Here is an 11,960-nt window from a genome sequence, read left to right on the forward strand (position 1 = left end):
TAATACATTTTCTCCTTCTCTCGTTCCCTCAGGACGTCCTAATGGAGCTTTTGGAGGAGTGCGCAGATGGACTGTGGAAAGCTGAGCGCTACGAGCTCATCTCTGACATCTACAAGCTCATAATCCCCATTTACGAGAAGCGCAGGGACTTTGAGGTATGTTTTTAACTTTTTATCACCCTGCAACAAGCTCAACTAATTTGTAAAATGCGGATATTGGAATATAGTAATAGTGACCACATTTGAAATGTTATTTTTATGACTTTGCACAGAAACTGGCCCACCTGTATGACACACTGCATCGTGCATACAGTAAAGTGACAGAGGTTATGCACACAGGCAAGAGATTGCTGGGCACCTACTTCAGAGTGGCCTTCTTTGGCCAGGTGAGTTTAACAATTTTTAGGGTAATTTTATAGTAATTTTTTTAATTTTTTTAACTAACTATATTTAAAATGAAGCAAGTATACATTTGGTTGCTGAAGAAGTAATTCACACTGAGCATCGGGCTGCTAAAGGAGTTGCATGACCACATGCAGGCGTGTTTTTTGATCAACTCTATAACCCTCTCTGCTTCTTTTTTCTATTTGAAGGCAGCGGTAAGTTTCGAGTGCTCGCCTTTTTGGGCAGCACAAGTCTTTGTGTGCCGTGTGATACCGTGTGCACGTCACCACTGCTTTTTACTCTTCTTAGAGCTGTGTGGCATGGCGCTCTTTCCCTTTTGCATTCATTTCAGTGTTTCTGCTTTTGTGTTACATATTTGACTTTGTGATATATCTTACTCTCTACATCATATCTTAAAATATTTTGTTGCGTGTGGTAACCTCTGCCAGTGTGCTTTATTAGAGCTAAACACATCCATGTCTATTTCAACATGGTGGTCTAATCAGTAGTAGTTGGTTGTTCTGGTGGAATAACAATGACTTTATGTTATGCTGGCCGCACCCCTGTAGCAGTACCACTTTACAGACTCCGAGGTAAATCAACGGGAAAGCCAACATTGCAGTTGGACTGCAGTGATACGCTAGACAGTGTTGTGCTCCCACTCTAATGCAGCTGAGTGCATTACTTATGTTTTAGTCTGTTTCCTCTGTGCAACCCTTAGAGTTGTCCTAATATTAAATAGAGGGTTGTGGATTTGTGGAATCTGCCAAATATTTATGTTTTTTTTTTACCATTTCATTTCAACAAATTGTTGTAGACATTCCCACTCGCATCCCATGTATGGCTCCATGTGCTGCTGTTTGCTGCTTTATTAAATAAAGATGCTGTTTGTTTTGATTCATTTTGACTATGTTTTTATCTATTTCAAGGGCTTCTTTGAAGATGAAGATGGTAAGGAGTACATCTACAAAGAACCCAAATTCACCCCTCTGTCAGAGATATCTCAGAGGCTCCTCAAATTGTACTCTGACAAGTTTGGACAGGAGAATGTGAAGATAATCCAGGACTCTGGACGGGTGAGACTTTACAGATATATCACTTTAATGAGCATTGACCCATCATTCTCATAAGCACAATAGTAATCTCATGACTTTCTGCAGATTAACCCCAAGGACCTGGACTCTAAGTATGCATACATCCAAGTTACACATGTGACCCCTTATCTGGAGGAGAAGGAGCTTGTGGACAGGAAGACAGACTTCGAGAAGAGCCACAACATCCGTCGCTTTGTGTTTGAGATGCCTTTCACTATATCAGGCAAAAAGCAAGGCGGGGTGGAGGAGCAGTGCAAACGCAGGACAATACTCACCAGTAGGTAGCCCTTGATGCTGCGCGTATGCTATTAAAGCTGATCCGGACTTGAAGGGAAAAGATTTTTAAAACAATGTCAATGTTTGGTGCAATAAAGGCAGCGACATCCTGACTTTTAGCGTCTAGTCGCATAACTGATGAGTTAACATGGATATCTTTTGGGCTTTGCAAAGTTCCTACAGAGCCACCGCACAAATCACGCAGGTGCTACCACAGCAGCTTCCCTCATCACTAATAAACCGATCTTAAAGGAACACACATGAAAATAGCCATGATAGTCTTTTCTCCGTCAAATGATCCTAAATATTCCCCTTTCCTCCCAAACGTTGGACCACCTCCCCCGATAGTCTGGATATTGGATGTACACACTATGTGGAAGTTTGTGACAGTAAAATGAGTCAGGAAGAAGATCTTGATTAGATTCTGAAGGTGTAAGCTGTTTGTCAAGGACCTTTCCTAATCCCCGTTATATTGGTTTATTGTGGTAAAAGATCCAAAGGTTCAACCTGGCATTCTTATCTTTATTATATGAACACTTTCTGCACTGAAAATAATTCCTACACCATGAGGCCAGCTGTTGACCCCCCCCCCCCTCCTTTTCATGTCTCTGTCCCACAGCCACTCATTGTTTCCCCTACGTAAAGAAACGCATCGCAGTGATGTATCAACACCACACTGATCTGAGCCCCATCGAGGTAGCCATCGACGAGATGAGCAAGAAGGTGGCCGAGATCAAACATCTTTGCTCCTCCAGCGACGTGGACATGATCCGTCTACAGCTCAAACTACAGGGCAGCATCAGCGTCCAGGTTCCTGCTTTGAACACACACTCACACTCACACATTGGACATACCTAATGAAATGATATCCAACATGACTCCTACATCTCTCCTCAGGTGAATGCAGGACCACTAGCATACGCACGAGCTTTTCTCGACGACGCGAGTGCCAAGAAGAATCCCGATAACAAGGTCAAACAGCTGAAAGAGGTCTTCAGGTGAGACGAGCCGTCAAACCGCTCGCAACTTGCGTGCCAATGCACTTAATTCTCCTTCATACATCTGAATGTTTTGATTTTTTTTGAGCAGGCAGTTTGTGGAGGCATGTGGCCACGGATTAGGTATAAATGAGCGACTGATCAAAGAGGACCAACAGGAGTATCACGATGAGATGAAGGCCAGCTATAGAGACCTCGCCAAAGAGCTGTCCATCATCATGCACGAGCAAGTGAGTGCAGTGTCATTAAAGTTAGCGGTGCTAATGTTACAACATTAAACTGCTGAGACGTGTTGGAGTGCCATTTAGTCAATGTTTGATAGTGATTGATAACATGTTCTGATAACGCCATTTTCTGTTTTCTCCCTCGTGCTGACATGAACAGATTGGATGGTAATGCAAAAAGCACCTGCATGTAATAATGAGTGGTTCAGTGTTGATGCAGGCAGACAAAAGGCATCTGTCCTCAGAAATTAGCCAACGTGTCGTTGCTTTAAGATGTCGCATTGTCAAATCATTAAAACCCCGGTGTTGCAGGGTGTGCTTACAGGGAGCAGAAAACCGCTGATGCTAAAGTCCATCTTTTGACCTTAAAAAGCACAGAATAGATTGGGAAATGTATCTAATTGGATCACAGATAAGATGCAAAACTTAAAACCCAACTATTGTCCCTCTACACAAGATGCAGCGACTGTCTAGACCAACAATCACAAAATTGTCGCCATGTATTTTTTCTGCATGTGTGTATCCATCTATTCATGCATCCATGTATGCATGTATGTATGTGCATATAGGTTTCAATGTTACGAACTGCAAGTGTATATGTATGGACATGCATCTGAATGTAGATACATTTGTAGGTATTGTACTTGCATAACTTCTTATAGTTTGAAGGATCTTTAGATTTTTTTTACCAAGATTGGTTGTTTTTATTTATTTATCAATTTTCATGACAGGAGTTCACACTAAAAGTCTGAAATTTAGCATTATATGTGAATATTGAAACTACTGTAATTTCTGTACGTTAAATATAGATGCAGAGACAGTACTGAATAGGTGTTTGTGCACCTAGTGTCAGTTTCCTGTTTCTGTGTCACCAGGGACTCTAAATTGGAGTTAACACAGATAATGTATGATAATTTTTCTTCAAAATACCCATATCTTCTGAACAGTCTGACATAATGAGATTTGCCTTTTCATAGAGATAAATAAGGCGATAATGTCCCTGCCACAGACCTTTTAGGAGATTCGGCAGCCAACATTATAGGTAGCTCAACGTTGCTCTTAGCTGTGTATCATATAATCTAATGTTATAAATTATGAGTACAACATGCAACTAAACCAGAAGTGAAAAAACAATTGGAGCGAGCCTGAAATCTTCAGGTTTCCACCCGTTTCCACATTTCCTGCTGAACTAAGCAAAGCTGCTGCTGGTGTAGCTTCATGCCTGCTGCCGGCTTCTCCTTTAACTCTCAGCAACAAAAAGTCACGTCCCCATAAATAAGGGCTTCGCTTGGCAGCAATTAGGGTGACAATCGAAGATGGTGTTGTAAATTGTTGTAAAAATCTCCCCTTTCCTCGCTCCCAGATCAGTCCTGTGGAGGATGGCATGAAGAGCGTTCTTCCAGACTCGCTTCAAATCTTCAACGCCATCAGCGGCACGCCAACCAGCGCCACCATCCACGGCATCCCCAGCTCTTCCTCTGTGGTATGATGCTGGCGGGTGTTAGCCTTGAACTCGGCGCCTACTATGCTCTCTGACCGAGAAAAAACCCCATCCTGCTCGTCTTCAGTCAGCTCAAAGGGAAACGCACATGACTGACCACGTCTCGGCTTTTCTCGGCGAACAATGACCACGCGCTGGAGCTGTTTAATGATGACACAGCGTGGCGACTGTGCTGGGTGTCCGTCACGGTGCCGAGGTGGATCCTGAGGCCGATGAGGGGATTGTTGCGGGAGAGATGGTAGACTTTGGCTAGACATGATGCGTCACCTCTTACTAACTGAAAGAACTGCTTTTCCATGGACCAGCCTCTGTGGGATCTTTATTATGCATGTCATTACATTACGCCCACCACCTTCCCAGCAGCGCGTCTTTGTTTATTTTGATAAAGTTTCACATTGTGTTTTGTATGTACAGTATTCCACTTTTATAAGCCACTGTATTGATGTCTCGATAAACATTATATGCTGCATATGTTGACGCTCGTCTCCCTGCACATGAAGTTATATTTCTACTAAATGACCTAAATAACTTTAATGTCTTAGAATGGGAGCGTTTTTAAATATTGAAAGCCATTACATACAATAAGTATATTCCAAATTGTTTATTAATGTATATAAAAAAGGAGTGTGTGCAATATTTGCAAAGTATCTTGCTGTATGGGGCTCATACGCTGTAAAGATAATGTTCACCTTCTTGCCAAAGAGGTGTCAAACCTACGCCTACTGTGGAAATAATATGAAGCTTTTACCATTTTAGTGTTCTTTGAAATTGTTTTATATTTGGGCACCAAGGTTGTTTGTTTTTATTTAACACAAAGTCACTGTTCTGCTGTAAACAGAGATGTTCCCTAATGCTTATCTTTTAAATAAAACACACTCATTTCTCTTGCACTCGGGAATCCTCCTTTTAATTACATATTTATTTCGGTTGATTCTTGTGTTTATTCTAACAAGTAGTTTGGTTGTGTTGTTTTTTACGAGGTGTCCTGGTATTGAAGAACGCTGACTCCACATCTCCTCTATCTCATGTTCCCACCCATCATAAATGCAACACTGTGGACAGCAGATCAAGGTGCTAATAAGACGCAAAAGTACAGAAACACTCCCACAGTCAAGGTATCACAGTATCAGCGGCTCCCGGCAGAGATCCTCGAGGAATATCAAACCGCAGTAGAAGTAAGGCAGCCGCTTCACTCACGCAGTATGACAGGTGAGTCGGCAAACATTCGCTTTTTTATCTGTTCTCATTTAAATCAGAAACAAGTATTTCAGATCACAACTTGCAGAAACTGTAGAAGTGCCCGACCAAACATTGGGAAAAAGCTGTCTGTTTTTAAATGGAGGCAAACCGTTATACCGAATTCTTCACGTGCACAGATAACGAGGATCCCAAGAAGCAGAAGGGCGGTAAAGGGACGGTAATTAACTTATTTGATTCATTGAATGTTCACGCAGTTTTTGTTAATAATTTTCCAGGGAGACTAAATCATAATCCATAGGGACGACAAAGCAATCATCTCAATGTGCCATTTGCTGTGTTACTGCTATGAGTTACTGACTTTTGGGATTATTACATTTTACTTTGCATGCTGCTGCAAACCTACCTTTTTAATCAGTATATGTTTTGTTACATCAGAGCAAAGTGTTGTTCGGGTACCCGCTCAGCATCTTCTTCATAGTCGTGAACGAATTCTGCGAGAGGTTCTCATACTATGGCATGCGAGGTAAGAACACAGTGTTCACCATGTTACTATTTTTTGTAGCGATGGCGATGAAACCTGTACGTCATGATTTTGTGATACATTCTATTTCCAGTGTTGGAAAGTAGATTCCATTCACTTGAAGTAAAGCTTTGAGGCCTACTTTGACTTTTCTAACTTTAACTTTTTGTATTTACCAGGTAAATGTTGTACTCTTTCTCCACTATCCAAGTATCAAATACAATCAATTCTGATTAAAAAATAAATAAAAATACAGAAATACTATGTAAAACAAGAAGAACGTTTCTTCTGCCTGTTCACAGCGGTCCTGGTGCTGTATTTCAAGTACTTCTTGCGCTGGGACGATGACTTGGCCACCTCCATCTACCACGTGTTTGTGGCTCTCTGCTACTTGACGCCTATCCTCGGGGCCATTGTGGCTGACTCCTGGCTGGGAAAGTTTAAGTAAATAATAATTATTATTGTGTCAATAGGCAAATGCAAGTAGTTAGAGGATGGGGCAAAGTAAGTACGTTCAAGAAATCCTCCTGTACTTATAAATACTTGTGAAACACTCAATTAATTACTGACGCCTCCGTGTGACACACATAAACAAACAAGACCTACAGCGGCATGGTTGTCTATTTCTAGTCTTTACATTTTGATAAGATACAATTCTCTCCTTCACAGTAGATATAACATCACTCATCTATTATCGCTTCTTCAATTTGCAGGACTATCATCTACTTGTCCATCGTCTACGCCATCGGCCAGGTTACGATGGCTGTCAGTGCAATCCATGACATCACTGACACGGACAGAGACGGGACACCAAACAACATGACGGTTCATGTGTGAGTTTATATTTCACTACCAAAATAACCGGTATATGGGTGAGACCTTTTGGCAGGCTTTTTTTTTTTATCACAAACGTGTTCCTCTTTGCATTCAGCGTGTTGTCCATGTTGGGTCTCTTGCTCATCGCTCTGGGCACTGGCGGCATCAAACCCTGTGTTGCTGCCTTTGGTGGAGACCAATTCAGTGATCATCAGGTCAGAGCAGTCTGCATCGCCTTCAATAATGTTTAACCTTTGGGTGAGACAATTACATTGTTCTCTGTTGTCTCTCCCCCTACATGATGACGTAGTGACATGCATTCCCCGTGTCGCAGGCACACCAAGAAATATATTCAGCACCGAACAACATGCATGAAGCACAAGATAGTCACTGACTGTATTTCTCTGTGCAGGAAAAGCAGAGGAGAACTTTCTTCTCGGTATTCTACCTGTGCATCAATGGTGGGAGTCTCCTGTCAACCATTATCACTCCAATCCTGAGAGGTAGCTATGCGCAGGACATAAAGCATGACTGCAAGAGTAATACGAGGAGAATTGTAACGCCAGTTGTTTGTTTCAATCTGCAGCTCAGGACTGTGGCATCTACAGCCAGCAGAAGTGTTATTCTCTGGCCTTTGGCGTCCCAGCAGCACTAATGCTTGTTGCACTTGGTACGTCTAAATAAACTGGAGACTATTAAGAAATGTAAATATATTGATACATACACTCTGTACTGATAATGATGTGGTTACAGTGGTGTTTATTGCTGGAAATGGGATGTACTACAAAGCTGAACCACAGGGAAACATCATGCTTGATGTGTGTAAATGTATTGGGGTGAGTCTGATTTACACCAATCTACATATTCTGTGTTCATTTGTAACAACAGTTGATCAAAGTGTTTCTGAAAACCATAACTTTCTTCTTCAGTTTGCCATTAAAAACCGCTACAAGCACAGAAGCAGTCAATACCCAAAGAGGCAGCACTGGATGGACTGGGCAGAGGACAAATACGCAGTAAGATTCACTTCACGTGATTCTTCATGAGAGAAATTTCAGTTCAGTTCATTTTCTGTCTGTCTCCTCTTCAGAAACTCCTCATTGCTCAAATCAAAATGGTGCTGAGGGTTCTGTTTCTGTACATCCCACTCCCAATGTTCTGGACACTGTTTGACCAAAAGGTATTCAAAAGTTGCTCGTACCTTGGAAATCACTGGTTTACAATGGCAGCTGTGCTTGACTCTGAATCTCTTTTAAAGGGCTCCAGGTGGACTTTGCAAGCCACCAATTTGAACGGAAACTTTGTAAGTCTCATGATAAAACCAACTACGAATATATTTCAATCATCAACTTTGTTTAAAGGTGTTCATGTTTTAATAACATATTTGTGTCTGCAGGGGCTACTTGTGATACAGCCTGATCAGATGCAGGTGAGTTAAAATAATTTGTATAATATCAGCTTGGAGTGACATACTGTGCTTTTTTTATCTATGAAAATTCTCGCTGTGTTTTGAAGACTGTAAACCCCATCCTGATCCTGACGCTGGTGCCTGTCATGGACAGCATAATCTATCCTCTGATCCGAAAGTGCGGAGCAAACTTTACGTGAGTAATGCTGGTCCCCAGTGAGACCACTTTAGGGGTTAAAGAACACATGGACTTGGTCCCTTGTTTGGTTAATAAATAACTTCACCGATCACCGAGCAGTGTCCTCCTCGTGTCTTACCCAGATGGCCTGACTGGTCCTGGCAAAGACATTGTCCAGAACAGACGCCTGCTGTCATGCTGCGATGCGTTAAAATGTTATTTATTATAGGAAGCTTTAGAGCAGCTGTATTTTGTTCACTTTGAGAGGGCTCCAGCTCACTGTTTTCCCATTTTTATGCTTTAATAAACTAAGTTTATCGGATGATCAATGTAGTAGCTTTATACTTAAATCCTTTAAAGCCTATTTTATTTCATCCAATTCTCGGAACAACTTCAAATTTGTCCGATTTCTCAAGACTATTTCTTTAGCTGCTCAACAGTTGAGCGGATTGCTGTGAGTGAACGGACAGCGTTGTCAGACAGTTAAACTACAAGGAATGACTAAAAACTACATTCAGTAGGGAAAAGGACCAGTGTAGTTTTACACAGTTACACGTGTTGTATTTAAAAATGCTGATATCAGAAACTAAACAGACATTGGTGATTGGTGGTAAATCTCTCACATTATGTAAAAACCAGTAACAGGATTTAATGTTGATTCAACAGACCTCTGAAACGAATGGCGGTGGGGATGATGATGGCGGCTATAGCTTTTGTCTGCGCTGCTGTGGTTCAGATTGAAATCGATGTGAGTAGCAACAAGTGTGTTCAGCTCCTCATGCACTGTAAACATGGACACCAGTTTGGGAAATAGAAAACGTAAGCAAAAATGTCACTCAAATTTCAGAAAACATTACCCACCTTCCCATCAGCCTCTCAGAGCCAGCTGAAGCTACTTAACATGGAGAGTAATCCGGTGACGGTTCAGCTGCCCGGCCTCGATCCTCTGCTACTGCCTGCTGCTCAGGTTCATGCACAGTGACACAAAATGGTTCCCAATGTTGGCCTGAATAAAAGTTTAAAATCCCATAGCATGCAAACCAAAACAACACTGTCTATGTACCCAATGAGTGAAACTATTTTTTTTTTTTGCAGGCCAGTGATGATTTTTTTACATTTGACACAGAAACTGTAGGCATTTCAGTAGGAAACTCTTCGACGGTGAAAAATATTACCTTGGCCAAAGGAAATCGAAAAACGCTTCTCATTACCTCAAGCATCAATGACAACTGGGTGTTGGTGAGCAAGGAGCATAAAATAATACCAATAAAGACACAGAAGTTAAATTAATAACTCATTGTATTTTTCCACAGACTAATGATCTCATTTCAAAGCCACAAGAAGGCAACAATGAAATTCGGTAAATTGATCCACAAATGTTTAAACTGGTAGCTAACAAATGTAATCTTTGTCTGGAGAGGAAATACATGAAGGTGCGGGATTCCATACTTTCGATTTACCGACTGTTTTTACATTTTGTGGCTCAATATGTTTCCCTTTCAGATTCATAAATGGATTGAGTACAACCATAAATGTGTCAGCTCCTGCAGCTGACTTCGGAGTAATTGAGTCATTTTATTATTCCAACTATTCCAAAATAAAAACTGGAAAGTACGCAATTTTATATTTTTATACTATTTGCCATTATTTTATGCAAACACTCATTTTACTTTCTAATGATCAGGACCATCTTCACCATAAGGAGTGGTTCACAGTCATGTGAATACAGCAGGGACTTTGGATTTGGAAGTTCATATACATTCTTTATACCCAGCACTTTTGTCTTTGGACCAAATGTAAGTTTTTTTAAACACCTTTAGGGGAATATTAATGCATTATGAAAAAAAATGAAATCCATCCAATTACCTATTGGGATTATTTGTTTCAGTGTCAGGAGTCTGTTACTGTGGCAGAAGACATCAAGCCCAACTCAGTTCACATGGCTCTGCAGATCCCACAGTACTTCTTCATAACTGTTGGAGAAGTGATGTTTTCTGTTACTGGCCTGGAGTTCTCCTACTCACAGGTACAAATGTGTGCACACGTGTTCACATCTCAGGGCTGCACAATCAAAGAATTTGTAGGACACAGCAAAAGTAAAAAAAAGAATATATTTTTTGTGTTTGTCATTGATAATAGTTTTGTTGTGTTTTTGTTTTGGGATAAGTTCTTCTCGTGTACTTCTGTGTCTTTAAGGCCCCTAGTAACATGAAAGCAGTGCTGCAAGCAGGCTGGTTGCTTACCGTTGCTGTTGGCAACTTCATCGTTCTGATTGTGGCTGAGCTTGCAAAATTACCCAAACAGGTAAAAGCCTCAAAACTCTCAGACTCAAAGTGACGACACGTCTGCAGAGGACACGTCTGACATGTTTTTGTGAGATAGTGACCCATGGTGAGGCATTAATACCGTGTTTGTCTCTCTGTCTTTCTCCTCCTCTTTTAAAGTGGGCAGAGTACATCCTGTTTGCCTCCCTCTTGGTTGTAGTGTGTGTTATCTTCTCCATCATGGCACATTTCTACACCTACATCGATCCTGCAGAAATTGAGGCCCAGTTCAATAAGAAGGTTGATGAAGTAGAAGAAGAAGAGGACGATAAGAGCGAGCTACAGAAGCTCGAGATGGCCAAGAAAGGATCAATTAAAAGTCACGAAGATGAAGATGATGCAGACAAACGGACCAAAATGTGAACATTCATACCTGATGTCTAACATCAGCATGATTTAGAATATACTTTCATGGGGCCAGCGTTATGTGTGAGTTTTTTAAATATTTTATATTATAATGCCCAAATACCTGTCTTGAGCAAGACACACAAAGTTCTCTATTCAGTACGACAAATTCATAGAATGTTATTTTTAGTATTATAACAACAATGACCAATGGACTATTTAGATATTGTATATTTAATTACTTACTTGCTTATATTTACATGGTATATGTTCAAGTATACAATAAAAAGAATTAGGGCCTGAGCTCCAACAACATTTCTTCTTCTTTGTCAATAAATGGTCTTTCATTTCAATTTGATGACCTTCACATTGAGCACCAGAGGAAGGTGAACCAGTTGGATGAACAGATGCATCAAAGTAAAAAAAAAGAAGCGGAACTCATCCAGACTGAGGAAGCCTAGCAGGAAAAATATGATGCTCTAGAGGAGAAGTTCACAAAAGACCTGGACCAGAGAGAACAGAGCTCGGAGTCCATAATAAAAGCATTAGAGTCGTCGCACAAATCTCTGGAGGTAAGGTTAAAGAAGGAGCTGACCCTCTCTGCCTCTAACACAGTGCAGCAAGTAGCAAGGATTAGCAGTAAAGCCTCACAGAGCCCGCTCAGCCCTTCTTTCCCTGTGGAGTTTGTTATGT

The 11,960-nt window shown here is 41.1% G+C and overlaps 2 protein-coding genes across 9 annotated transcripts in view; both read left to right on the forward strand.

Moving 5' to 3' along the window:
- The window catches only part of LOC120834010 (dedicator of cytokinesis protein 9), a 58,883-nt gene extending 53,517 nt beyond the window's left edge, over positions 1-5,366 (forward strand). For 6 of the 8 annotated variants that reach the window (XM_078090417.1, XM_040201733.2, XM_040201724.2 and 3 more), the window contains 8 exons: positions 33-155; positions 272-385; positions 1,313-1,459; positions 1,544-1,754; positions 2,373-2,563; positions 2,651-2,751; positions 2,843-2,981; positions 4,339-5,366. In XM_078090417.1, coding sequence (XP_077946543.1) covers positions 33-155; positions 272-385; positions 1,313-1,459; positions 1,544-1,754; positions 2,373-2,563; positions 2,651-2,751; positions 2,843-2,981; positions 4,339-4,464 — 1,152 coding nt within the window. In that variant the 3' untranslated portion in view covers positions 4,465-5,366. The remainder of the gene's footprint in view (positions 1-32; positions 156-271; positions 386-1,312; positions 1,460-1,543; positions 1,755-2,372; positions 2,564-2,650; positions 2,752-2,842; positions 2,982-4,338) is intronic. The other 2 variants (XM_040201737.2, XM_040201738.2) reach the window with 1 other exon arrangement.
- Positions 5,367-5,497: 131 nt separating this feature from the next.
- On the forward strand, positions 5,498-11,582 carry slc15a1a (solute carrier family 15 member 1a). The gene is made up of 23 exons (XM_040201744.2): positions 5,498-5,685; positions 5,853-5,893; positions 6,112-6,199; positions 6,499-6,640; positions 6,910-7,029; positions 7,128-7,227; positions 7,425-7,515; positions 7,599-7,682; positions 7,766-7,848; positions 7,942-8,028; positions 8,103-8,192; positions 8,271-8,315; positions 8,409-8,441; positions 8,528-8,616; positions 9,265-9,346; positions 9,446-9,565; positions 9,694-9,837; positions 9,912-9,958; positions 10,102-10,209; positions 10,283-10,394; positions 10,487-10,624; positions 10,795-10,902; positions 11,043-11,582. Exons 1-23 carry the CDS (start codon positions 5,502-5,504, stop codon positions 11,283-11,285), a joined length of 2,379 nt encoding a protein of 792 aa, XP_040057678.2. The 5' UTR covers positions 5,498-5,501; the 3' UTR covers positions 11,286-11,582.
- Positions 11,583-11,960: the final 378 nt, after the last annotated feature.

Source organism: Gasterosteus aculeatus, chromosome 16 (assembly GCF_964276395.1).
Source record: "Gasterosteus aculeatus chromosome 16, fGasAcu3.hap1.1, whole genome shotgun sequence".
NCBI lineage: Eukaryota > Metazoa > Chordata > Actinopteri > Perciformes > Gasterosteidae > Gasterosteus > Gasterosteus aculeatus.

Bases quoted from the DNA above. Each gene is read 5' to 3' on its own strand.
- slc15a1a (XM_040201744.2), top strand. From the start codon at position 5,502: ATGTTCCCACCCATCATAAATGCAACACTGTGGACAGCAGATCAAGGT. The intron at 6,641-6,909 runs GTAAATAATAAT...TTCAATTTGCAG, and splicing joins TCCTGGCTGGGAAAGTTTAA to GACTATCATCTACTTGTCCA. The intron at 10,625-10,794 runs GTACAAATGTGT...TGTGTCTTTAAG, and splicing joins TGGAGTTCTCCTACTCACAG to GCCCCTAGTAACATGAAAGC.